Raw genomic sequence first — 27558 nt, 5'->3', positions numbered from 1 at the left:
GAGGTGGTCATGTCCCCTGCCCGCCTCTGCCCCCCACATTCTGTTAATGTGGTGTATTGCATCAATTGATTTTCCTATGTTGAACTGCTCTGACATTCCTAGGAAATTTCCACTTGGTCATGGTGTATGATCCTTCCAGTATGTTTAGATTTGTCTTGCTAGTCCTTTTGTTGAGGATTTTTTGTATCATCTGTATTCATAAAGGATGTTGGTGTGTTTGTCTGGATTTAACAGGATAATACAGGCCTCATAAGGATGTGCTAGGGAGTGTTTTTGGAAGAGTTTGAGAATGATTGGTGTTAATCCTTTAAATTCTTGGTAAAATTCAGTAATGAAGCCTTCTGGTCCAGTATTCTTCCCTGTTGGGAGATTACTGATTCAATCTCTTTATTTTTTACAGAAACTTTCAATTTTTTTTTTACTTCTTCCTTTTAGTAGTTTGTGTCTCTCTAGGAAGTTGCCCATTTCATCTCAGTTCTCTAATCTGTTTGCATATAACTGTTGATACTAATGTCCTTACTTTTTAAAATTTTGGTTATTTGCCCTTACTGGTGTGGCTCAGTTGGTTGGGCATCGTAACACAAAGCTAAAGGTTACCAGTTCGATTCCTGGTCAGGGCACATGCCCAGGTTACGGTCCTGGTCCCCCGTTAAGGTGCGTGTGAGAGGCAACTGATCAATGTTTCTCTCACACAATGATATTTCTGTCTCCCTTCCTCCCCCTTTCTCTAAAAGTAAATAAAATCTTTAAAAATTGTTATTTATATCTTCTCTGTTAGTTAAGCTAAAGGTCTGCCAATTTCATTGATTATCTTAGGAGTTTTAAAGGTTGATTTGCAAGTTCCACTTTACCTAGTGGCTTTGGAACTGAATTCCTGAGGATGAATGTCTCATCTGAGTGGGGCTGAGAGGAGCATGTGGTTGGCCCTAGCAAGTGCCAAAAATGCACTTAATCATCTTTGAGTGGAAAACCATCTCAGCAAATAAGACACCACAAGCCCCTTTGGACTGATGAAGGCTCACACACACCCTGCCTCATGTGCAATGTGAGCTGTGCCCCTTGCCCCTCACCTGGTTGCCAGGGCAAGAGGGGAGGCAGGCTGTGAGTCCTCCCTGCACCAGCCCTGGCTAAGCCTGCTGCTCTGGACGGGGCCAACAGCCAGGCCCAGTGGGTCATCCAAGCACAGCCACTGTCTGGTGGGTGGTGCCTTGGTGTCTGGAGTCCCGAGTCTCACATTCCTGGGACAAAGCAGTGGCACAGGTGGTTGAATACTGTCATATTCACCTGAGTTTGATGTACATTCAATTTCCAGCAGACGTGGTGCTTCCTGTCAGGTAGGGCAGAGAGATCTCCACTACAGGCACCTGTATCCCAGGTGGATGATTCGGGAGGAGAGAGGGAGGAAGAATGTGCCCCCATTCTCTCAGACTCAGCTGTCTGGAGGGAAGAGGAGCTAATGCCCCCTGCCTCATGTCCCAAAATACACCCTCCTTTCTAGAAGTTTCTTTAGGGCTGACAAAGAAACAACAGATTCTCATGAGGCTGGAGAGAGGGCAATGTCAGGCGGAGCAGATGAACAGTGTTTGGGCCTTTTTCTGTCAGGCAGATGGTTTATCCAGCAAACCTAATTGGGTGCCCCTTGGCACTGGGGGGCCAGGCCAAGACCCTGACCAGCCTAGAGCACAATCAGGAGCAGCCTGGAGTCCTGCAAGGGCAGGGTGAGGCAGCCCTGAGGGGTGTGGGCCCCCAAGGCCTGATCCACTGGTGGGTGTGAGGAATGGAGAGGACGCAGGGTGTGGCTGAGGTAAAGGGCAGTGACCCCAGGTTCACACCCAGGGAAGTGGGGCCGTGGGCAGGTCCTGAGTGGAGGAAGGATTCAGTCTGAATCCCTTCAATGGGAGGGAGTGGCCTCAGGAAAGGCTCCAGAGGCTGCTGACAGATTGCTGGGTGTGGGGAACACCTGGGCCTCTGGGAGAAGAAGAGGCTGTGGGAGAAATAGGTCTGATGGGTCCTTGTGTCAGAGGGGAGAGCCTCACTCCGGCCACTGTGCCCTCACAACCTGGACCTGGAGTGGCCTGTGATGCCCAGGTGAGTGGATGTTTGTCCTGTCCCAGGACGTGGGCTGTTTGGTTCCTGAGGGCTCCTGAGCTAAGGGACTTGCTATGACACTGTCACTGGCTCCAGCCCTGTCCCCCAGCCTAAACATCACCTGCTGTGCATGTCTTAGGGTGTCCTGGAGACTCTGGGGTGGAGATCCAGAGAGGAGTTCACAGTCAGTGATGCTGGGTCACAGGGGCCTTACCTGTCCAGCCCAGGGCGGCAGTGAGCCCAGAGTCAGGGTGAGAGGTTGGGGGAGCCATCATAGCTCCTGGTGGGGAGGCCACCTGAGGTTCTGGGCAGGGGGTGTGGAGTCCCCCCTGGAGCCAAGGTGCAGGGTCTCTTCAGGCCCTCTGGTGCTCCCACCCACTGGCAGAGCTCCCAAGACGGCCCCCCAGGAAGGGCTGCCCAGGCAGTGGCTGGTGGTTGGCTGCCGTGGGCAGACTTGCTGGCTCCAGGCTCCCTGTCTGAGGCCCTGTCTGTCCTGCTGCAGACACAGGGCGCCTGTTTCCCTGTGAGCAGGAACACGGCCTCTCTGTTGGCACCTGGGCCGTGCCACCCCCCCCCCCCAGGCGGGTGGGGAGGTCTGTTCCACACAGACTTGCACTTGTACCCACCTCATCACAGCCTCTTGGCCTGCACCTCTCTGGGGCCCTCACAGTATGGCCAGGTTCCCTGGATAGTCTGGGGTGGGGCGGGGGGAAGCTGTGTGTGGCACTTGCCAGGCTGCAGGAGAAGGGAGAGCTGCTGGCATACTCTGGCTGGCTGTCCCTGGTTGGGGCTGGATCCAACCCCCTCAGGATCCCTCTGCCTGGCCGACCAGGGTTAGGGCAGTGCCGTCGGGCGCTTGGCTGTCTGGCAGGACACTACCCCATTCACTTAAACTCATGTTAGGCAGTGAAGATTCTGGGCTGCGCCCAGTTCTCATTGCAGTGGGGCCCCAGGATTGCCAAGCAAAAAATAATTAATGCAGTTTAACTTCTGACAAGTGTGCCTCAGAATTACCACCATGGGGACCCCTGCCACCCCAGCATCCAGGCTGGGGCTGAGCACTCTGCTTTCCCCTCACCCAGCAGGTCAGGGAGCAGGAAGCTCCATGATTTGTGACGGGGAGACCTGGTCACAAAGGAGCACGAGGAGGCACTTTTCTCAGGGTCCAGTGGGGGCGGCCCACGCAAGGGGGGACAAATGGCTTTGTACTCTGGTCACTGGGGAGGAAAGCAGGGCCCAGGCCAGCCTGGAGGGGTGTGTGTGGGGTTTGCGGGGGTTCTGAAGAGGGGGTGTTGCATGAGGGGGTATTGAGAGCCTTGGGCCCTTGCGGTCTTTGTCCCTACCCCGGACATGGTGGGTGTGCTGCCACCCCAGCACACAGCGGGGGTGGGGTGGGGGGGGTGGGGAGCTGCCCAGGGCCAAGGGCCTGGCTGTGGACCCCAAGGGGACCCCTCGTCGCCAGCCAGGCTGTACTAATGGGAGGAACTGAGGCTTTGTATAATGGGTGCTGTGCTGGTGGTCCCAGGTCAACCAGAGCTCTCTCGGGACACCCTGGTCCCATCTGGGGTGCCTGGTGACAAGCGAGATGACCAGGGGTGTGGTGGGGCAGGGGGCTTTCTGAATTGCCTGGGGACCAATTGTGAGAGATGAGAAAACACAGATGGCCACCCAGGCTCCCGGTTTGCTTTTCTGGATGTTGGAGTACAGGCGCTGGCGCTGGGGTGCCAATGTCTTCCCACTTTATTACTCGGAGCACAGGGCCTGGGCCCCTCTATTCCAGTTCTGGGTATGGCCACTCCCGTGATCTAAAGTAGCTCTTCAGGTCCTGGAGGCGGAGTGGAGGGAAGTAGGAGCCGATCCTCTTCCGGATCCACCACTTGCCATCTGCAGCGTGCAGGCCCCCCGGGCGGCTGAACTTGTACCTGTAGTGCTCTCCTCTCACCCACCTGCAGGGAGGGCCGTGTCAGCCCGCAGCCCCGCCCACAGCTGCAGCCTCTGCCTGCTGAGACTCAGCTTCTCAGGGGGCCCCGGGGCTCAGGGCCCCAGGTTTACACTCCAGGAGGGCTGTGTGTCTGTGCAGGCACTTCTTGGTGGAGAGGGGGTAGTTGGGGAGAGGCTGCTCAGGGAAGCCAGAGGGGCCATGAGGCACCCCATCATAATCAGGCCCTGAATCAGGTGACGCGGGGGCAGGCAAGGCTCCAGAAAAGGAGACCCCATGGTGTCTAGCCTCAAGGAAGGCTGAGTGCTCAGTGGCCGGCTTCCAGAGCCCACCAGGATGGAAGGACAGGATTTGCTGCAGGAGGCCCAACCCATCTGCCTGTGTCCTTTCAGGTGAGTGGTGCTGGTGACGGGGGGTACCTGAGGACCTGGCCCCCAGAGCACAGTCTGCATTGGTGGGAATAGCCCTGAGAGGCAGCTGTGGCCATAGTTGGTGGGGGTCCCGTGGGGGAGAAGAACCTTACCTGGGGGGAGCCCTGTCCGCAAAGGGGTTCAGAGCCAGCAGGGACAGAGCCTCGGCGTCGTTGGCCAGGAGCTTGCCCGCCAGGTGGATGACCCACTCGTGCTGCTCGTAGGTCTGGGGGCAAGAAGAGGAGCAGTGTCTGGGTCTCTGCCCTGGGCTGGTGCTGGGTGCCTGCAGGTCGAGGCCACAAGCCAAGCCCTGCTGTGGGCAGGAACTGTGGGGAGGGTGTGGCCCCCAAGGCCCTCAGGAGAGGGTGGGCTCTCTGCTTGCTCCCTCCGGAGGGCCCTGCCTTGTCATTCCCCACCTCAGTCTGCTGTCCTGTGCGTGTCTGACTGCAGTGTGGTCAGAGGGCTGCCCTGGGTGGCCATGCCCCACTGCTTTGGTTTAGTTTCCCCTCCAGAGGGGCTGACCACTTCCACTCCCATCTCTCGGCTGGATGGATCGTTCATTCACATGCTGTGGCTCCCGCTCCACTCTCTGTCCTTGGGTAACTCGGATGCAGCAGGCACAGGCCCCAGCCATGCCAGCTCACCTCTTGGCTTTGTCACCTGGCAGCCCTGGGCTCTCAGGCAAGTGATGGCGCCTTCCTGAGGCTGTCACAATGGGCGAGATGGGTCAGCGGGAGATGCGGCACCTCCAGGCTCTCTCTGGCCCAAGCTAATGCTCCATGAATGTTGGCTGCCCTGGCATCGGCCGTGCCTGCCTTGTCATTTCTGGTAGAGGCACTTTGTGAGAGGCTGACTATATGCCTGGTCCTCATGCTCGGGTATCTGAGGGAGGCCACTGGGGAACCATGCCTGAGGGGAACCGCTGTTGTTCAGAGGCAGGGCCTGTGTGCAGTGGAGCGCAGGGAAAGACGTGGAAGAAAGCCTGGCCTTGGAACCCCCCACCCCCTCGCCATAGTGAGATGTCTGCCTGGGTCTAGGCTGCTCAAGGAGCAAGACCCAGCCCCTGGGAGAGTGGGAACCTGGGAGAGTGTTGCCTGTGTTACTGCCTGGCCCTGGATCTCAGGTGGCATGTCCTGGTTTGTTCCTCAGTAGCTGAGCAGTAAAGTGAGTTCTGTCTCAAGGGCTAGGGCCAGGAGCTGCTTCGCAATTGATGCCCCATTAGCCTGACCTTCTAGCCTCAAGGGCCCAGGTGTGTTGTGTGAGGCTGGTCAGAGCGAGGGCTGAATGAGCACCCATGGCTGAGCGTTGTGTAGGCTATAATGTTTCCAGAGTGCTCTGATCTCACCCCCCACCTGCCTCTCCCACCAGCCCTGTAGCAGGTATTTCTGGGGCCCCAGGTGTCCCTACTGAGGATGCCACAGCCTTGGAGGCGCTGGAGTGATTGGAGCCTGTGTCCACCATGAGCACCTGGATGTGTGCGTTTGGGGGGAATGGTGGGCAGGAGAAGGGGAGGGTCCTTACCTGGAACGCCGCAAACCACATGAGCCAGTCAAGACGGTGGTGGTAGGGGGAGATGAGGCATGGCCGTCTCCTCAGGTCACCTGGCTTGCACTTGAACTCATAGTCCTCCCACACGGTGTCCAGTGCGCTGGCGTTGGGGCTGGCGGTGCCCTGCAAGATGACCTCTGTTCGCTCCCTGGTGATGCTGTTGAGGAGATGAAGTCAGGGTGGGCTGGGCTCTGGGCAATCGCAGGCAGCAGCTGTGCCTCTCCACCTGGCTCCCCACCCTGATCAGACCAGGGCAAGACTGGAGCTATGGCTGTGGGTGGAGCAGGAGTGGGTGGGGGCTGGCTCCGGGGATGGGACCCAACCTGGACCAAGATTGCCCACCTGGCTGGTCAGGGCTGGGTCTCCCACGTGGTGAACAAGGAGAGACCACACCTGGGCCAGAGTCAGCCAAGATGGGAACCCCGGGAAATGTATACTACCTTCCAAACGCTCCGTATGTGTTGACGATTCTGAAGGGGTTGAAGGAGCTGTTCATGACCTGCTTGGGGCTCAGCAAGTTGAGGACCACAGGGATGCTGAGCCAGGCGACCAGGATGCCCAGTGCCAGGTAGGCCGCCTGTCGCACCATGCGGCCTGGGCCCAGAGGGAGCGAGACAGTTGCTAAGCTTCTGTCCTCCAGGCCCCGACCCTAACCACCACAGGGAGGAGCTGAGGCCACCCCCACCCCTCAGCTGGCCCCCAGACCCTGGTCTCCATCTGGCCCTCTGGGCTCACAGAAGCTGAGGACAGTGCCACTGGACCCCTGCCTGGGATTCTGGGAAGGGGCCTCTGCATACAACCTCCATTTTCCCCCAGCCAAGGACACCTTCTGAGGCTGATGTGGAAACTGAGTCATGACAACTGCCCTCATGGGGTGGGCCTGGTGGTCACTAAATAAGAATGGGCCAGCACCTCTAGGGACCAGCTATCCTGGGTCTGGGAATAAAGGCCTTGTGCTCATGTCCCCAGATGTCTACCCACCGTATGTCAGCATAGGCCGGGCCTCCCGGGCTTCCTCCTTCTGCATCTTTAGGACTTGGTCCTTGAGGCTGCCAGGCCCAGAGGGAAATAAGAACCCTATGGTGGCATCATCAAAGCAGGTGATGCTGGGAACAATGGTCAGCCAGTTCAGGAAGCTCAGGTTCCCGCTGACAATGAGGACCACCTGAGGGACAGAGCAGTTTCTCAGCCCTAGGCTGAGTGGAGACTGAGGACGGCGGCCCTGCCCGAAACTCGGGGCTTGGGGTGCTCGCACTGGTGCACCCTGGCTGCCCCCTCCAGCTGCCTGTGCTGCCCCTATTCTACCAGGACACAGCAACTCAGCAGCGACTCAGATGCCACATGCAGAAGTGCTGGGGCTGAGTGTTTCCTTTTCCTCCCCAGAAGCAAATGTGCTGTTTCCTGAGGGATCAGGGTGGCAGCTCCCCACCCCAGGCTGCATACCTGTCCTTCCTAGATGTCTGCCCCAAGGATGTGCCCTGAATGATCTTGAAGGCAGATTCTTCCCAAAGCTTCCCCACCTGCTGACCCCTTGATTCCAGCCAAGGCCACCCTGACCCGTGAGATAACAAATTTGTGTTGTTTGATGCTGTGGTGTGTTTGTGGCAGTTGTTATGGTGACTATTAATCAATATGGGCCCAGGTAGGACCCTGCAGCGTGTGCCCCCCGCCCCCCAGCAGAAGTGATAGGGTTCCGCTGCTCCCCCTACCATGGTCCGGGAAGATGGTGGTGTACTTGCCTGTTTGTCTGCTGTCCTGCCCTCCACACCCTAGTGACCATGTGTGTGGCTGTCCCCTAGGTCTGGACATCCACCAGGATGGGCACGGCAGGTCCCTGGCAGCCTGTGCGTACTGAGCTGCCCTTGGACGTGGCTTGGATGGAGCCCATCTTCTTGTACTTTCACAGCAGCCACAAGCACAGGGCCAGTCCAGGGCCATCTGCTGGGCAGCTGTCTGGGAGGCCGGTCACTGCCCCTCCTCAGAAGCCTTGAGCCGCCCCAGCTGCATCTGGTGTAGGGCCCGGGGTGTGGCTGGATGACATGAGGTCCAGGGGGCTCAAATGTGCCTGGTGAGTAACTGGCATCTCCCCTAAAATCCCACTGAAAATGGTGACCAGGGAGGTAAAGCTGCCCTTGTCTGGTGCTAACTTAGTAACCTGCAGAGGCTTTGCAATCAGAATTTCCCCCAAAGGGACTGAGGTGCTTGGCCATTAGAACTAAGATCACAAATGGCGGAGGTGCTAACAGCACAGGGCTCCCGCACACCTGGCCTGTCTCAGAGGACTGCATCCTGGAGCTGCCTCCCAGCCAGGACTTCTGGGAAGTTCCTTCTGGCAGGGCACATTTTGTAAATTGCCTTAGAGACTTGAGAATAACACCTGTGGCCTGATTATGAGCTGTCGGTGGGTGGCGGGAAACAGAGTTAATGGTCCTCACTTGAAGGGAGGGGAGACTTCTGGGTCATGGCCCATCCACGTGCCCCAGACAGAGGTCTCTAGTCTCCAAGCCCCCAGGGACCCACGGGGCCTGCCGAGCACAGAGCTTCCTCGGGGAGGACTCTGAACGACCACAGCGAATGACAGGCTGGGAGGTGGGGAGCCGTAGGCCCCACTGGCCTTTGTGTTAGGGTACAGCCTGGGACACCCCCCCCCCCCAAACCTCTGGAAAGCCCAGACTGCAAGGGCGGTGGCTCCTGTAAAAGCAGGTCTGGCTGGTGGCAGGAGGTCCTGGCCCACCAGGGACACCCCAGACCAGGCTGATGCCCCTGGAATATGAACTCACTGGGAACCAAAGAGTGCCCTGGAAATGCAGGGTAAGAGGACAGACAGCAGCGGCTGAAGGCAGAGGAGGAGTGACATGGCCAAAGTAAACATCCTCACAGTGGAAACAGTGCTGCAGGTGCCACAGGAACAGGAGGCAGAGGAATCAACATGATGTGGATATGGATGTCTTCACTCTTACTTTTTAAGTCAATTTTATCGATACAAGTGACAAAATGCACCCATTTTTAGCATAAACAGTTTAATGGCTTTTGACATGTTTACTTCTGTGTAAATCACCACAAAATCCAGAACTTCTACCTCCAGAAAGGTTCCTGGTGCCTGTGTGTGCCAACCCCTTGTCCCCCCACCCTAAAATCTCTGAACTGACTTCTGTCATGTTCCGTTATTCTGTCTGTTCCAGAACTTGGTTCCCCTGACTCAGCTTCAGGTTCTGAGACCTGCACTCCTGGCCTCAGGGCATCCCACACCCCACAGGGGGACATATGCGGGCATCCACCCTTCCTGTGGTGAGTGTCAGGTGCACCCAGGCCTTGACTACCATGAGTCAAGTTTACATGAATATTTATGCAGAGGTGTTGGCTATTTTGGGTCATGTGGCAGTCAGGACGCCCCCAGCCCTCCATCTGGGACTGTGAGCAGAAGCTTGCTGATCTTACTTGGTGTTCCCTCTCAGCAGTGACCTTGAGGGGTCTCTTCTTGTGCTTGCTGAACTTCCCATTTCTCTGAGAAGCACTTGTTGGAGTTTCTTCCCATTAAAAAACAAACAAACAACTGGCCGATCCCTTGGGTTGTAAGAGTCCTTTGTCTGGTATGCACATATTATGATTATTTTCTGTCAGCTGGTGGCCTGCCTCTTCATTTTTGTTATGGCATCTTTGAAAAGGTGAAATTCACTTTTTTGTGAGGCCCAAGTTATCAGTTTTTTTAAATCTAAGAACTCTTTGCCTATCCAAGGTCATAAAGATCTTTTTCTGAAAGGTTTATAGGCGGAGGTCTGATCCATTTGAGTTAGTTTTCCATGTGTCGTGTGAGGTGAGGTTCAGAATTCTTCTCTCCTTATGGAGACTCAGTATGAAGTCAGTCAGGCCGGCTCCCTCGCAGGCCCAGAAGCCAGCCCAGGAGGAGGGAAAGCTCTGAGGGTGAGTGGGGCTGAGCCTACAGGAGTCCCAAGTTCTGGGAAGAGCAGAAAGGTGGCCATGCCTTCCAGGAGTAGTACAGGAGCTGGAACAACTGGGAAGGATCCGGAGTCTGGGATGACTGGGCTATTGAAGGAATGGAGTCCAGGTGCTGCGAGGTGAGGGCGAGTGGGTCCGCAGTGACCATAGTTAAAGTGTTTACAGGGAAATGAGCTGCCTCAAGTCTAGGCCTCTGAAAAGAGGAAACAAGAGCCTGGAGCCAGAGGAGGAGATGAGTAGGCCAGAGACCCACACAAAGAATGAAGGAAAGACAGGCAGGAGCAGAACCAGAGAACCAGAGCACGGGCACCTGCCACGTGAGAAGAGTGGTCAGATGGACACACTTCAGAAGGGGCTTTGAGACAAAGATGGAACAAGAGCAAATAAACAGAACCCACAATGAAAATGGTAAAAATCACCACAGACATAAGAGGAATAAAAAAGAGAATTTCATGAAGTCCAACATGTAAACACATCTGCACAACTAACCAAGTGGACACGTTTCTGCAAGAAACGAGACTGTGACAAGCCCACAGTCGTTAAGCAGGCAGGGCCATTATCTCCCCATCCAGGTGACTGGACAGGTGTGCCTACGAGTCCCGGAGAGCAGACGGCAGGTCTGGTGCTGTTATGGCAGAAACATGTGGAGAGAGGGAGCAGCCAAGGAAGGAGGTGAGATGGCAGATGCAGGGATGAGGGGCTGCCCTACCTTCACCCAGAGCACGTCCTCCTTGGATGGCGGGCAGGGATATGTCGTCCCCATGTGGCCCATCCCCAGTCACCTCAGCTCTTCTCCAGGGCTGAGCAAAACTCAGCTGATGCCCCAGACCCTTACTTTCTGAATTTTAATTAAAACCGGTCTTGATGCAGCAGTCGGCAGGTCACAGACGCTGGCCTAATGAGGGTCTGCAAGAAGAGCCGGCCTTTTGATGGGTCATGTCAGTTTTATGGGTCACAACCGAGTTTTATGATGTGTGACATTAGAGATTGTGGATTCACGGCTCTCACTGGATTAATTTGGAAAACTAGTTTTCTTGGCCCTGAGCCCAAAAATAATTATCTCTTATTCTTCTCTATGATGTTAACAAATCCATGACAAAAATGGCCCAGCCTGTACCCGCTCTGGGCTGACAGTCTCTCTTGCCAGCTCCTCTTTGCCTGTTAGGGTCCCCACGCCTCAGGTCTCAGCCCTCAGGGCTGCTTTGGGCAGATGGGTTTCTTCCTGAAGTCTCTGGACCACCACTGGCTCCTGACAGCCTGGGCAAGGGATGCCTCTGCTGTGTGACTACTGCAGGATCTGCGGCGCTGACAGGCAGGGCGGTCAGGGCCCTATACCGCAGCTCCTCTTCCACCACGTGGGAGGGTGTGTGTCTGGTGACAGAGCCTTTTGGGCTGCCGTGGTGGGATGCCCAGCGTCCTGTGGCCACTCCAGCTCCAGCCTCTTTCACATTTCCTTTGTGGTTGGTCTGGGCTGAACTCGCCAAGGATGGGCAGGAGCATCCCTCTTACTTCTCCTCCTGCGGGTCCGACCTCTGGCTTTCATCTCCACAGACTTCTGTGCCCACTCAGCTCCTCAGTCTCTCAGCTGTGACCATGACTTGCAGGGACGATGTCATAGAAGCTCAGCTGCTCTGCTGTGCTCCTCCCTCTGGGATCTCGGCTGCTCACATTCTGGCTGCCCAGCAGCTCTGCACCTTCCGGTAAATGCCTCGCACTCTGTCTGGCTCAGCACTCTGTGCGGGGCTGCTGCATCCGGCGTTCCTCTCTCAGCGGCTTCGCCACGCAGCTAAGGCCTGCTGTGCGGTGGGGATCAGGACGAGGACAAGCCGCTGCCCTGCGGGGCTGCTGGCTGGGGCCGCAGGTGAGAAAGCACTGCTGATGCTTCACCACCCAGTTCACAGCTGAGACGGCTGCCGAAGCCAAGGAGACCCAGAGCACAGCAGCCCTCCCACTAAAAATGCTCCACTGTTGCCCCTCAGGGCTCCAGTGAAGATGCAGCAAGAGTGGGATGGAGGGAGGACAACCAGCTCCGGCCCACAGTCCCTGCAGACCTCAGAGAGGCATGTCCAGAAGTTCCCCACTGGCTTGGCCAGGACACTCTCCTCGTGCGCTGGGAGGGTGAACAGGGTGCAGGGTGTATGGGGAGCAACTCACCCCACTCAGCCTCACACCTGCCCCTCAGAGCAGGCCCTGCAGGAGGCTGATGGATACCGGGCAGCTGCCCTCTCCTCACCATTCTCCACCTGAAGAGCTCTCTTGCCCTGTAACACCCTGTCCTCTGCAGCTGCTGGCCTTTGGGAGAAGCACCAGCACCCACCTGTACCCCTGCAAGATTTGTCTGGGCCACACATTCATCCATCAATGCTCGTATCACCACCAGCAGACATGGTGGCCATGACCTGTGAGACTGAGCAGGTGGCCTGGTGGCTTACTGGGGATGCTGACCTGCTCAGAGCGCCCGCCTACATTGGCCTGCCTGCCCGACCTCTCCAGATCAGGCCAACCTGCACATGCACAGGGGCCCAGTCCCACCTTCTGGCCACTCATGGCTCCTCTGAGACCCCAGAAGGCCTGCTGCAGGGAGAGGTGTCCAGAGAAACCCAGGCCAAAGTGCCACTAATTTGAAAGAACCCTGATCAATAAATAGCATTTATTCATTTACACCCTCATGTAACAGGGAGCACAATATGAAAGAATGTAACAAGTGAAAAGCAGAATAGAAACTGCAGAAATACGAATTAGTGGTTTAGAAAATTGACTTGAGAAACACTGCCTGATTGTGGTGCAGAAATGGGAGAACGGAGGAGAGAAATGATGCAGATTCAGCGAAGTCAATGGCTTCATGATCAACCTCCCAGGAAAAGAATGCCAGAACTGAAATTCCTGAAGTGAAAGCAGCCCTGGGCCTCAGGGATCAAGGACGGATCCCAGCAGTGAGACGCAACCCACACGTGTTCCGGCAGTTTCTTGCTTCCAAGGATGAATTAGAAGTAAAAACAACATAAACATTTAGACTGAAAATATAAAAAGTGAGTAAAAAAGTAAAGGAGGAAAACAAGGGAAAAGGAGTCCAAGAAGTGTCAAGATAATCAGAATACAAGGTGCAGGGAGCAATGTGGCCAAGCTCTGGGAGAAGGACTCTCAGCCTGTTCTACATCTGCGCAGACGCGGGTTTCTGGTGAGGGCAAAGAAAGGGTTTTCACACATGACTGCCCACTCACCTCTTGTGACAGTCAGGCTAGGCATAGTGGGGGCGGGGGAGGGGCAGGGCACACATCTGGGCAGTCACGGGATTGCTTGGCAGCCATGGGAATGCTTAAAAGGACAACCAGGACACAGCCACTGAGTCTGGCTCCCAGCTGAGAACTGACCTGGACAGTGTGGCTCAGTGTCTGCCCCATTCCATCTTTAAGCACTCACTGCTGGGGACAAGGACTGACAGTCCCAGAGATATACCTGCTCCCAGCACCTCCATCCTGCCTGCTTCCCTGAAACCACTTGGGATTATGCTCCCAGGCATGCACTTCCTTCCACTGTGTGGAACAGAGCCGATCAGAAAAGGCCTCAGGGTGTCCCATAACTGCACAGAGGAGTGGCAGCTGTGCCACCAGCGCCACGCTCCTTGACCCCCAGAAGCAGGGCCCAAGTCCATGCCATCCTATTCTGTTTCCTCACTGTGACTTCACATTCCAGGGATGACAGTTTTGAAGGTTAAAACTCCACCAGAGATTTCTGCTTCAGGCCAAGAGGAAGGAAGTAGTACTGGAGCCTCTATTGCCAACACAAACAACTGGATACTGAACAAAACAGATGAAGCAACTGTTGTGTGACACATGGCTATGGGCCCGCAGGACTCTTGAGTCAAGAAAGAAGGGAAACAAACAGATCTGTGACGGCCTCCGCGCTGTGTGTGTGGAGGCATTTAGTGGACTCACAGGGAGGGAGCCCTGGGAGGGCAGACTTTAAGTTGGGCAGGTCAAGGGACTGGTGCTCGCCACACGGAAGGCAGCTGCAGGAATCTGTGTGAGTCCCCATGAGTCTCTGCCAACCACTGTGCTCACAGGCACACAGGAGGAGCCTCCTAAGACCGGGTAGGGAGCACTACAAGGAGGCCTGGCAGTAACTCCAACTCACACTGGTTGGGGAGACTTTCAAGCCCTGACAAAGCTGCGTGCAGACCCCTCATGGAAAGCCAGGCATGCAGCAGAGATCCCAGGGCCATCGTGGGCCTGAATGAGCCTGTATGAAGGCTATTTTAGATCCACTCAAGAGGATCTGAAGACAAGTGTTGAGATGATGAAGCATTTGTCCTGCTTGTAATTTCTTAGGCTTATTTGATCTGTGCATTTATAGTTTTCATCAAATTAGGAGGATTTTTGGACAGGACTTCTTAATTATTGTTTCTGCCGGCCTTCCCTTTCTGGGACATAAACCACATGTGCTTCAGACCAGAGCACATTGTCCCCAGGTCCCTGAGGGGCCGCTCAGCTCTGGCGCACTCTGCGCTTCACTCAGAGAGTTCTTACTCGGCCACTCATTTTTCTTTTTCTGTGTCAGTTTTGTCCAAAGCCTCTCCAGTAAATTCTTCCTTTCATATATTACCTTTTAAAATCTCGAATTACCTCTTGGTTCTTTACCGTTTTCCTGTTTCTCTTAGTTATGACCACGTTTGCTTTTAAATTCTTTACTTTATTGACAGTAGCTGTTGTGACATTCTCATCTACTTGCTCCAGATCACCTCCCGTTTCTGATCCTGTCTCTATGAGCCTATCGTTTTGTCCTAGCTATGGCTTGCGTGCTGCTCCTCACTGGCCCTTAACTGTTGATTGGATACTGGCCATTGTGTTGTGGTGTTGAATTCTCTTCTGACAAGTAATTGATATATATATAAAATGGAATATTACTCAGTCATAGAAAAGGATGAAATCTTACCATTGCATCAACATGGGTGGACCTAGAGGATATAAGTGATGTAAGTTAGACAGAGAAAGACAAACATTGTATGGTTTCACTACATGTGGAATCTAAAAAAAAAAAAAAAAAGAAAAAACAAAAGAGAAAAACAGACTCATAGATACAGAAAACAAATTGATGCTTGTCAGATGGGAGGGAGGTTTGGGGGACTGGGGGAAAAGCTGAAGGGACTAAAAAGTACAAACTGATAGTTACAAATAGTCACAGGGATGTGAAGTACAGCACAGGGAATACAGTCAATGATATTGTAATAACTACGTATGGAGCCCAGCTGGTACTAGACCTATCAGGGAAGCACTTCACAAATTATAAAAATGTCTAACCACTATGCTGTACACCTAAAATTAATATAAAATAATACTGAATGTCAATTGTAACTAAAAAACAGAACAAAACACAGGATGATCGGGGGGCACATGATTGATCTTCTTCCCTTTTAATTTTCCAAATTCGTTATTTTCCACTTGAAACAAGAAAAAGTGACATCAAGGGGATTCTTGGTGGCTGTGGTGGTCCGCTGGCCACCAGACATGTGAAGGCCACACCCCAGTGGTATGAACAATCGGCCCTGAGATGTTAACATGGCTCCTGCAGGTGTGTACTGCTGAGGCTCTAGGGGGCTTTCCCCCACTTTGATTTGGGACCCTGTCTCCTTGCTAGCTGTAACCCGAGACTTCCTGGGGGACAGATGGCCCAAGCCATCCCTGGTGATCCACAATTCCATCCACCCATGGTGAACAGGGTTTGGCGGTACCTATTGCTTGGTAGACCAGGGCCCTTTGAGTGACAGGCCCCCAGGGAAGGGGGTCCAACTGCTCAGCACAGGCAGGAATGGGACCCATGTGGGGTCTTCTTCAGCCTTTGAAAAGAGAATTGGAAAAGAACAACCAGCCACCCCATAGCCCACATAAACACCAGAGAGAGGTCCGTATCCCTGCGGCCCTGGTACTTCCAAGCCTGGCCCTGCCCGATACTGTGGTAGACACAAGCCCGGGCTACACAAAAGGACACAGCACTGCTGGGCCACATGAGAGGACACCCAGTAAAGCCTGGGCCCCATGAGCGAGGACACAGCACAGGCTGGCGGGAGTCAAGCCTTCTTCCTGAGGTTCTGGGTGGCATTGCTGCCCTTTTGGCACCATTATCTTGATGGGCAGTAGCTTTGAATCAATGCCTGGGGATGCCAGTCCTGCTTCCTGAAGAGGTCACGTGAGCCCAGCCTCAGCCCCTGCCTGGTGGCCTGGAGCTCTGGCTGCAGCCATGGGCACAGGAGCCATGTGCGGCCAGCCCCAGGGAGGGTTCATTTCTCAGTGAGCTGCAGGAGCCTCGGACCCACCTGATGCCTGATCCACACGACCATGGTCCAGAATGTTCTGGCGCCAACAGGATTCTCAAAGCCCGAGGGTTTCATCCGGGTGAGAACTCGGGAGCGCACTACGAAAGGTGTGGCCACGTGACCCTAAATGACCTCCTGGGATTCCTGTCTTACTGGGTCTGGGTGGGGCAGAACTTATTGGGTCATTCCTCTGTGAGCCCAGCTGGGTGGCCCTGACCTAGAGAACTAGGGTTTAAGAGGGCACAGTCTGGGGGATGAAATCCTGTTTCTAATAAAGCAGCAGAAACCATGGGGACATCACTTGGCCATGCTGGGAGTCCTTGTCAGACACACACTGGCTGTGTGTCCCCACACCTGGCCCACTCCCCTTTATCTTCCCTATCCATCTGGATGGCCATGTTTTTAATAAAAATGGGGTGTGGCGTCACGTGCATGGCCTCTGTGTGCTGAGGGGTCTGTGATCTTTTTTGGCATCGCTGCAGCATCTCCTCCAAGGGAAATGAATTGCTCACACCATGCATCTGTGTTAACACCGGCTGGTGGAGCCTTAATTGCACCCTCAGTGCATGACGCAGCCTGCAAGAGACACGAATGGGGCAGTGGCCCAAGACCTGTGCTGGGGCAGCTGGAGCAACAATGGGCAGGAAGATGAGCAATGAGCGCTGGACTCTCGAGCCCTAGAGATGCTGCAGCAGATGTTCTAGGATGATGCAACAGGATCCCGAAGAGGGAAGGATGGGTTTGTGGAACTCGATGCTGGGCTCTCAGCTTGCACAGCCTTGCAGAGGACACACGCTTACTTGAAGGAGGCTTTCTGCAGCCCGAGTCCAGGGACAGGTATCCCGTGACCCAATCTGGACAAGGAACTCAGGGCTGGTGGAGGCAGCTCTCTGTGCCCACAGCCATGAGGATGGCCCCACTCTAAGATGTCCCCAGGGCTCTGGCCAAAGTCACAGAGATTAGAAAGAGCAGGATATGGTGGGAGGTGAAGGAGAATCTGGTCTGGGATCCAAGATGAGTCTGCACTGACCAGGAGCCCATTGCCTGGCGAATGCCCATCCTATGCTAGGATGGGCTGTCTGTCCACTTCCATGGTGGAGGCCAACGACTGCCCCCTCCAGGGTCTTTCCCTCAGGCATGGTATTAGTGCAGGGGTCTGAGGCTGGGGTGGTGCGCCTCTCCAGGGAGACAATGGCCTTGCAGAATCCCCTGGAACAGCTGTATAAACTCAATGTGGGAGGAGGTAAGGTGCTCACATCCTCATTCCTTTCCCAAGAGAATGAACGGAAACAAACAGAACTAGAGACACCTCTTGGGGTCTCAGGCACAGAGACAGGAGCTTGGTCCCTATCATGGCACCTTGCAAACCATAGGGCACACCTAATGCGAGCCACTGACCAAAGTGACTGACATGCCCAGCTCGGTGCCACAGCCTGGCGGAGAGCTGAACACCTGAGTCTGTGCCCTGTGGCCCCCCTGAAACCTCAGACACTATACTGCCTGCCAGGGCGCTGGACATGTTGCAGCTGGGCCAGCTGGCTATTCATCCTCTCTGCTCTGGACAGCTGAGGCCTGACCCCTGAGGGGGTGACAGACCAGGCCTCGGAGAAGAACCACAGCTCTGGGGTTCTCCTGCTTTGTCCTGGGCATGGTGTGGGGCTATAGAGGACAATGCTGGGGACATGCCTAGACAGGGGCTCCCAGGACCTTTGGGGATGGAAGGCAAATATGTGGGCTGGTCTTCCAGAATAATGCTCAGAGCCGCAGGTTGGCATTAAGGCCCATCGAAGTCTAGCTCTGGCCTCCCGTCCAGTGTTTCTGTGCTACCACCATCCACCACTGTTTGCCCAGGCAGCAGATCCCAGAAATGGGTCGAGACCTATCATTTGGCCTGCGGCTGTTGGGAGCCATCTACACCTGAGCCCTGAGGCCACCCCTGACCCCTCCCCGCCTGGGTGTCAGGTGCTTGGCTGGGACATGATTCAGACCTGCTGCCAGGCCAAGTCCAGATAGATGGTCCTTGTCCTGACGCACCATGGGACTTGAGCCAAGTGCACTGGGAACAGTCAAGGGCATTTTGGGGCCACTGGTTCAGTGGTCAATGTACGGATTTTTCTGGATCTGATTTTCCACATGCAGTAGTAATCAAACTTCCTTCAATTATTATTTTTAGTTACTATGACAACCTGCTTTTCATTAGTGCTTGTCAAAGCTGGCTTCAGATTACTCAAACAGAAAGCCAGTGAGTGTAGCCCGACTGGTGCTTGGAGGGTCCCCAAAGGTCCTGTTGAATGTGTCCCACTGATTCACTGCAGCAAAAGCAGTGACTTGTTAATGCCCTGCAGCCCCAAGAGTGGGTCTTGGTTACCTTGGTGGCCATGAAGTCAAAGCAGACCTCATTCCTCCTGAGGCTGGGTGCCGGGCAGGATCCTCTGAGTTCCCTCAGGAACCAGACCTGTGTTCTCCATTGGGAGGGGAAGGCAGGAGCCACTGCCTGTGCATCCTCAGACAACAGGGGAAGGCCCAGCATAAGGTGGTGCCTATGCTGGTGGATGCTCAAGCTTCTACCTGGAGCTTTCTCCCATTGGCTTGAGACCACAGGGCCATGTGGCCTAATGGAGTGTGGAGTGGGCATAGTACAAAATTCCCCTGGCTTCTAGCAAGGGGTGCTGGCTAGCCAGGGCTCTGGATAGTTTATGGATAGACTGTGGTATATCCAAACAATGGAATATCATTCAGCAATGAAAAGGAAAGAGCTGTCAAACCACAAAAAGACAAGAGGAACCTCAAATGCATACTACTACATAAACAAGCCAACCTGAAAAGCTAGATCCTGAATGATTTCTAACTATATGACACTCTAGAAAAGGCAAAACTAAGGAGACAGTAAATAGATCAGTGGTTGCTAGGGGTTTGGTGGGGCAGGGGGAGGAATGAATCTAGAGAGCACAGAGGATTTTTAGGGCAGTGGCATGACTCTCCGTATGATACTAAATGGTGGGTACATGACATTGTACATCTGTCCAAACCTACAGAAAGTAAACACTCAGAGTGAATGGTAGACTAAACTATGAACCTCAGTTAATAAAGTATCAATGTTGGCTCATCAGTTATTATAAACATATCACAAGATGTTTATGATGGAGAGGGGGTTAGGGGAATCCTTTATACTCTGCTCAGTTTTATATAAATCTACAACTGTTCTGAAAATAGTTTATTAATTAAAAAACAAAACAACAGAGTTAAAATACTGGGGCAGTGATAGCTGGTGAGTGGGTAGGGACAGGGACGGTTTTTAAAGCATTCTAAGGCTTTAGGGCCATCACAGGGCAAAGATGGGGATTAAAGTTAGACTTTTGGTTAGTTAACTAGCATGTACTCACTGGAAAGAAATAGAGTGCATAACTTACTGATTAGGAGAGGAAAATAATGGAATGAGAAAAACATCAAAAGAAGGCTAACAGGGACAAAAATAAAAAACAGGCATGTAGAAATAAAGACAGCAGTTGGGAGGTATAGACTTATACGTAAAAGAGAATGAACGTCAGCCTCAGTTTGAAAAGAATCCTGATCTGTGCCGCTAGCAGAGACACATAGGACAAAAGGCACGGGCTGAAAAGAGAAGGTCACAAATCCAGACACTACAAATATAAGATAATATTTTGACTTTTTTGACTAATAAATTTGAAAACAGATGAAATGGACAAATTCCCAGGAAGATGTTTGCCACTAAAGCTGCCTTCAGAGAAAATAGAAACCCTGCATGTGTGACAGCCACCAAAGGCATCCACCAGGGGTCACAGACACCCCAGAGGCCAGGTGCTCACGCAGCAGCACCGTCTCTGTCCCCATGAACTCACTCAGGGAGGGGCTCGCCCTCGATGGGCTTGGTGGGAGGGACAGTAAAACCCGGGCAGAACAGGGTAAGGCCGGCGGTGCCTGATGGAAAATTACAGACGATTCTCATTCACCGACAGCCACGCAAAATCTAAAACAAAATATTAGCAAATCATACCCAGTAATATATTAATATACACATCATGACCAAGTTGAGTTTATCTTAGGAAGGTAAAATTGGTTCAACATTAGCAATATTAATGCAATTTACCACATTAACAGATTAAAGGGGGAGAAAAGTGACCTCCTCACAACTGGTGGATGAAAACAAACAAGTAATTTTTTAAAATTCAACATCCATTCATGACTAAAAGTACCCAAAACAAAAATGACAAAACAAAACTTCCTAGTAAACTAGAAATAGAAGGGAACTTGATAAAGGCAGCCACAACGCCTGCAGTCACGTTCCCGGGAGCATCCTCTGGAGTCAGGGGAGGCCCCAGTCCTCTGCCTGTTGCCCCTGTGAGCCGGCAGGCACACCGACGCCAGACAACAAAGGGAAGAAACCAGGAGCACGACTAGCGAAGTCATAAGGGCACTGCCATCATGGCATGTAGGTTATACTTGATAAAAACGAACAATAAGCAGGACACAGACATTTAAAGTGCCAACGGTGGTTTTCTTGGGAACTGACAAGTGATGCTCATATTCACGGGGGTCTGCAGTGACTCACCTGGAACAGGATCTGTAAGGCGCCATGAAGGATGCACATCTGCCGTCCGAGGAAGATGAAGAAGGGTACCACAAGCTCTAGGAAGTGGTTGCTAAGTGTCTCGAAGCGGTGGACCCACCACGGGGAGCGGTGCAGGAAGTAGGCCATGGGGTTGGGCACCGGCTGCGTCTGTGGGACAGGAGGAGACATGTAAGCTGTGCCCTAAGCCCCACCTCACAGGGGGCCCCAGCCTGCATGCACTGCCCCTGTGTGGCCCACTGGCTGGTTTGGGATGGCAAGGGGGCTTTTTGGGGGAAGGGAGGTCTGAAACCGTCCGGTTTTTGGGAAAAGCATGGGGGAGGCTGGTGCCATGGCCATTCACATAGCCAAGATATGAATCACCAGGACAGGGATGATGGGGTGCTTGTCAGAGGCACCCTCCCTGTACCTGTTTTCCTGTAATTCTTATGCAGACCCACTCAGGGGCCCCAAAGGTCCTGGTTACACGGAAACTCAGATGCTGGGGGAGAGCCTGTGGTCAGAGCCCAAACAGCACTGGGCACTGGAGAGCCCCATGTGGAGGACAAGGAGCTGGGGGAGGGGGTGGAACTGTGGGAGCCTGTCTCAGGCACTCACATGAGAGTGACTCATACTTTAAGGACAATGAAGGCTGGGGGAACAGGGTCCCGGCCCCGAGTGTGTGTTCCTGGGAACACATGTGTTCGGGTGCGTGGGTGCAAAGCATCCCAGGAGACCTGAGTGTTGATTCAGCCGCGGTGCTGGCCACCCCAGGACCCACCTAATAGGCCCTGCACCTCTGACCACAAGGCCATGTGCTCCCCCAGCCCCCCATTCTGTAGATGAGGCTGGGAGTGGGGCTGGGTATGTTCCTACCCATGACGCTCTGAACATGCCTTGAACTGGGCTCGCTGTCCCATCAAGGAGGCCCCAGTGTGACACTCAGCTGCTGGTGAAGGACATGGGTCTCACTGTGCACAGGGACCCCTCCATGCTGACAGGACGCCAGGCACTGGTGGCTCTAGATCCAGGTGGACCTGCCATACCACCTCTAACATGAACTAGCTCCCTTTCCTTTACATTGAGTCCTAAAGGGTGTGGAGGCCTACTGTGCCCATCTCCCTCCTGGGGACTTACGTTCTCCTTGTACACACGTGTGCGCACACCACAGACACAAAGGCTGTGTGGGCAACAGCCATTATCAGGGCAAGGCTGAGCCAGAGATACAAGTGGGTAACAGCTGCTGTGCCAGCATGGCTCCTTGACCTTGTCACACATGGTTTGGATCCCAGAAGAAGAGCCTCTTGCAGAAGCCCCTGGAGTGCTGACCCCAGGCCCTGTGACATGCCGCCCCGGCCACACCGTGTCTCCCCTACCTGCTCCTTCATCACATGGACCCCAGGCCCAGCCTCCCACACTGGGCGTTGTTGCTGCCCAGCCACTAAGTCTGCCCAGGGCATGCTTCTTCTCAGAGTTGCTGTGGACACAAGGAAGTAAGTGCCTGTCCTGCTGGTGGCCTATTGTGTGATGGGCACACAAGGTGACTGCCAAATTCGAGGAGACACTGGTCAAAGCGCAGCAACCTGGGTGCCCTGAAGGGTGTGGGTCTTCTTGCCTGACATTCAGGGTGGTAAAAAGGCACAAAAATGGCAGAGCTCCTGGCTGACTGACCACCCCTCGGTTCAGAGGCCAGACGGCAGTGGGGGGAGGGTCGCTGACTCATCTGGGGAAGTGTTTTCCTAACTTTTCCTTTCATTTGGACACAATTTCTGAGGGAGAAAAGTTACAAGAATAGTGAAGAAAAATCCCTGAACCCTTCAAATGTTTCCATGTTACCACCCGCTTCCTCCTACTCTTGTCCCAGGTGTGTCTCCTGCACCATTTGAGAGTCAACTGAAATATGACACCTGGCACCCTAGGGACTTCAGTGTGAATTCCCCAAAAGGAGGGTGTTCTCTCCCGTGCATGGAGGCAATCACAACTCAGGACTTAGGCCAGTTGCCTGAATAAAGCCTTTTAAATAAAAGGAAATCCCAGGCTACGCATTGCCTTTAGCTACCATGTCCCCCTGGTCCTGAGCGTTAGGGCACTGACATTTTGGAGCACACGCTCGTTTGTAGGACATGCCTCAGTGTGGGTGTGTCTGATGTTCCTCATGGTGGGCTGGGGCACCCACTTGTGGCAGGAAGGCCCCGGAGATGACCGGTGCCCTTTCTTGGGGCCCAGGGTGTCACTGTGTCTTAGCATAGGCGGTATTCACCTGGATCTCCTGGTTAAGGGATGTCGGGCAGGGTCCTCCCCTGCAAAGCTACTGTTTTCCTTTGCAGTTTGAGGCTATGAAAATAACCTCACACCCACATGTCCCACTTTTGGGACCCCATGATGCCTCTTACTGGAGTCAATCATTCCAATGGCCTTTGAACAGTGAGTTCTGGGTCCATTATTCCTTGTGCATGGCGTTCCACTGTAAGGGGAAGCTGTTCTGCCTCTCTGTGTATTTATTCTTGCCAGTGTGGCTGTGTGGGTTATAATCATGAATCATGTGTTTTGACGGCACATACCACTTTCTGAACATTCCCCTAATTTCTGGCACTAAATATGCTCCAGGGTCACCTGAATCCTTGCTTGCCCAGCCCTGGGCACAGCTGTCTCTCCCAGTAACTGGGTCCCTCTGATTGAGGCCGGACTCAGCCTGGCCTGAGCATCACTCTCTCTGGAATGCTCAGCAGGCAGAGCGGGGAACCAGACATGTGACCACGTCTCACCTGCCCCTCCATCCATGCCAACCTAGCTCATCAACCTCTGCATTTAACTGTATTCTGAGTGGTTTCTGAAGCTTTGGGGAACACACAGCAAGCTTCTCCTGGTCTTTGCCCCAGGGACTCCCAGCAACTAACGCTTATTCCCACTTGTGAATGTGGAGGGAGGGTAAGATGGAGAAGCAGGCCCTTTCCTAGAAGGACATACAGGGCTGTCGGTTCAGGGAGACGCAGGAGTGGTGGGCAAGCAGGACTGTCAGGGGTGTTTCTGCTCATAGGCCTATGCTTCCTGACCGAAGATTTGCCATGTGCCAGGTAATGCCTGAGGAGAGTGAAACCCCCATGGTGCCAAAGTTGCAGAGATTCTGGGGGTTAATGGCAATTTCATTCAACAACAGAAAAAGGCATCAAAATCAGCTCCAAATGTTTCAGCTTTTTAAAAAAACTAGCAGAGTTGCCCTGGCCAGTGTGGTTCTGTTGGTTGGAGCGTTGTCCTGAAACTGAAGGGTTGCGGGTTTGATTCCTAGTCGGGGCACATACCTAGGTTGTAAGAGTGGTCCCCGGACCAGATGTATATGATCCCTGGTCTGGGCATGTGGGATTCCCCAGTCGGGGAGCGTACGGGAGGCAACCAATCGATGCTGCTTTCTCATATCAGTGTTTCTCTCTCTCCCTTCCTCTCTCTCCCTCTAAAAAGCAATGAAAAAATGTCCTCAGGTGAAGATAAAAAATTTTTATAAATAAAATAAAATAAAAACAGCAGAGCTCTCTGGATACAGTATGTGTGTATGTGTGTGCGTGTGTGTATACACGGGTGTGAGTATGCAAGCCCACCTGCAAGGTGCCTGTGGCCCCTGGACAGGAATGTGCACCAGGCACCTAGCACCTGGGCGGGAGCTCTGTCGATGGGGCCAGAGCAACTGCAAAGTGAGTGTGCTTGTTTTGCAGGCTGGGGGCAGGCCTTCCTTTCAAGAGCCCATCAGGAGAGGGGACTCTGTAACATAGACTTGTTTTCCCCTGGTAGCACCAGGAAGAATGCCCAAACAGGCAAATGGTGACAGGACAACGACTACTTGTTCCACTCAAGTCAGGATGAGCCCCGCCCCCAGTTACATTTTAGGCTCCCACCTCAGATAGTGGCTTGGCCATGGATCAACTCTTTGCGCATGCAGGTAAGGGCAGCAGGCTGCCTGGCCCTGCTTTTGGCAGAGGGACAGTGGATCCTGCATACTTTTCTGTTGGTAAAAGGCCCTGCTTTTACCGACAGTCCCAGCTAGCCAAGAAAAGCAAGTTTTGACAATATGGCATGTCCTGCCCAAGGTGAAGGGAGGCTGAAACGGGAGCTCCTTGCCCACCCTGGCTGCCCCGCCCACAGCCACCAGACATGTTGAGAAGGGGAACGCCCAGGGCCCTCTGTCCCCCCACTCTACCCCATAAGCAAAGGCGGGCACTGTTAAAGCAGGCAGGATGGTATGACAATGCATTTATGGCTATGTTAGCATTATCACTGACTCCGGACTGAGCTGGTCCTGATCAACTTATCTGAGCAGAGTGGACACCCCGAATTCCACCTGTGGCCAGTCCAGGTCTCAAGCAGCACAGATTTGGGTCTGAGGACCTTCTCTTCTCAATCCCCAGGCCCCTTGTTGAAAAGGGCACCATGTTCATAGGCTAGAGAGGCTGAATTTTATAAATCCAGTTCAGGACTGGCCTGAGGGCAGGCAACACCCACCTGAGGGCAGAGAGCTTCACTGGCTTGCAGATGGAAAACACAACAAGGATGTGGGGGGTCTGGGGCCGACAGTGGCCCCAGCTGCCAGCAGGCAGGGAACCAGACTTTGAGCAGAGACGTCCCTGACAATCCTGCTTGCTTCCTCAGTCCTGGAGACGCCCAGGGGGACAGCCATAGAGAGGTTGAGGCCTGGGTGCCATCCAACTCAGTGCTGGACCCAGAGGTGCTGGGCCAGATGTGCACTGGGCCTGAGGTTTCTGCTATGCCTAGGCCCCCAACCCTGGCACCCAGGTGTGGCTGATATTCGGGTGAGCTAGAAGGCAAAGGCCCTGTCGTAGAGGTGGCAGGCACACAGGCAGGGCTCCCTGGGCACCTGCTCAGGGACAAGTGAGCACAGTGCACATCCCTTGGGCCCCTGGATGCAGCCTCCCTGTTCCCTGTCACCTGGCTCTGACTGTCCTCAGGATCCTCTGGATAAGATGGCCCTGTGTCCCTTGCCCTTTGGAGGAAGCTGACCGAGGTGGACCAATGAGCATGAAGGACTCTGCACCAGTTGTGCAGAAAGGCCTGTGGAGCCGTATCTGAAAAGCTACGCGGAGAGGACCTGTGTTGGGGCCTCCTCGCTCTCAGTTTCTAGCCAGGGACAGGATGCTGGTGTGACAACAAATGAGAGAGAGAAGCATCTACGAGGAGACTAAGCCAACGACATGGGGAGAGAACGTGTTTCTATGTGACCTCCAGGGCAGTCATGTCTGAGCATCCTGAAGCACTGTCCCTTCTTCAGCAGGCACAAAGCTTCTGCATCCTGCAGGGGTTTCTCAAGGAGCCCGTGTGGAAGTTCCAAGTGTGCCTCCCCGATGGGCAGCCCCTGCTAACTTGTACAGTGTGCATAAAAATGAGAAGAATAAACAGAGTTTGTTTGTTGCTTGCTTGGAGCTGGGGAAGGAAGCCAGACCCTTTACTGAGTGTTGCTGGAGGGGAGGCGTCTGCATGTTCCTTGTCTTTGGAGGGAATAGCAGCAGAGAGGTGGGGTGCCGGCTGCAGAGATCAGGCTTAATGACATCCCCTAAGTGTTTCCAAAAGAAATAAACAGCCTGAGTCCAAAAAGAGTAAATCACTGAGTGGTGCCCACAGACAGAACCTGATGCAGGCTGAGTGGCTGCTGCATGTTCTCACAGCCACTGCGGCCACCTCCAGACAGTGCCCCTTACTTTCCATTAAGGTTCAACGGCCCATCTTGTCCCTTAGGAGCAGGGCACCGGGAGCAGGGCCTCCCCAGTTGGGGCTTCAGCGTTTTTCATTTCCTAAACATAAATGCATGTTTCTCTGGTTGGCGCCAATTTCTAGGAACCACATCATAGGGACAGGGGACATTCCCCAGGCTCTATGAGTCATTCTGCATCCTCATCGGAGCCAAGCTTCTCAGGATGGGCAGAGCCTGGGGCAGGGGACTGCAGACAATGGGTGACCCCCCTGCCACAGTGCAGCCCCGTGCCGCCTGTGGGTCAGTGCCTTGTCAGCGGGAGCCTGTACAGAGGATTTGGATGCTGGCTAAGGGGACACATGTCAGGTTTGAAAAGGGAAGGCCCTGACCCACACTGAATGAGCTGCGACAGCTGTTGCAAGTTCATGTTACTTCAGACTTGCAGGACGTTTCTTAGCTCCCACTGGCAAGGTGCTGTGAAGGAGTGAACACGCTCCATGGAAACACTGACCCAGCAATGCAGGGGCACAGTGGGGGCGGCTGGAAGACCAGTCACTTCCCACTCCCACGGAGGTATGGAGCCAATTCTGCAGGTGGGAGCCCCAAGGTAAGTCCTGTGCCCTCAGCCCACGCGGGGCGTCACTGCACCGTGTCGTCGGCAGCCGTCCGTCTCGAGAGACGATGGTGTAGCTTCTTAAGAGTCCATCTGCACCGCCGAGAATGGCTGTGCAGTCCGACTCGGGAGTGACATGGTATCTGTCTCCTCCCGTGTTGAATCGACATCTTGCGATGACGCTGAAGCTACAGAGCCTGGGCAGGGTAATATGGAGGGTCTGCTGTTGCCCATGCAGCAGACCCCCCCTCTCTTCGCAGCTGAAGGGTCCAAGGGAAAGACGGAGTCAATACAGCTTGGCTTCAGGTGCGCCGCAGGAGTTGCCGGTGTTGACTACAACGCCAAACCGCCTTAGGGACTCCGGCTCCGGATTTTCTGTTGGGGTTTACTCCCTTAGCCTTTCCCCTGAAGAGGTATGCCGCAAGGCAGCG

At 54.0% G+C, this 27558-nt stretch overlaps 1 protein-coding gene and 1 long non-coding RNA gene across 3 annotated transcripts in view; one reads left to right on the top strand and one right to left on the bottom strand.

Annotated features, from left to right (window-relative positions):
- Window positions 1-1895: 1895 nt before the first annotated feature.
- Window positions 1896-14930, top strand: LOC150009518 (uncharacterized). The gene is made up of 4 exons (XR_016511179.1): window positions 1896-2088; window positions 10515-10614; window positions 11494-11642; window positions 12227-14930. It is a non-coding gene; the product is annotated as an uncharacterized LOC150009518 (long non-coding RNA).
- Window positions 3806-27558, bottom strand: part of LOC150009517 (lipase maturation factor 1-like) — a 56058-nt gene continuing 32305 nt past the window's right edge. The window contains exons 3-9 of one of the 2 annotated variants that reach the window (XM_090277334.1): window positions 24119-24267; window positions 20823-20990; window positions 6967-7150; window positions 6426-6579; window positions 5959-6142; window positions 4551-4663; window positions 3806-4034 (exon numbers count right to left, since the gene is read on the bottom strand). In XM_090277334.1, the coding sequence (XP_090133460.1) occupies window positions 3860-4034; window positions 4551-4663; window positions 5959-6142; window positions 6426-6579; window positions 6967-7150; window positions 20823-20969 (957 nt within the window). In that variant the 5' untranslated portion in view covers window positions 20970-20990; window positions 24119-24267 and the 3' untranslated portion in view covers window positions 3806-3859. The remainder of the gene's footprint in view (window positions 4035-4550; window positions 4664-5958; window positions 6143-6425; window positions 6580-6966; window positions 7151-20822; window positions 20991-24118; window positions 24268-27558) is intronic. The other variant, XM_090277333.1, reaches the window with a different exon arrangement.

The sequence above is a fragment of the Furipterus horrens genome, unplaced genomic scaffold (genome assembly GCF_987537825.1).
Source record: "Furipterus horrens unplaced genomic scaffold, mFurHor1.1.pri manual_scaffold_5, whole genome shotgun sequence".
NCBI lineage: Eukaryota > Metazoa > Chordata > Mammalia > Chiroptera > Furipteridae > Furipterus > Furipterus horrens.
Note: the sequence above shows the minus strand (reverse complement) of the source record. Positions and strands in the feature narration are given on the sequence as shown.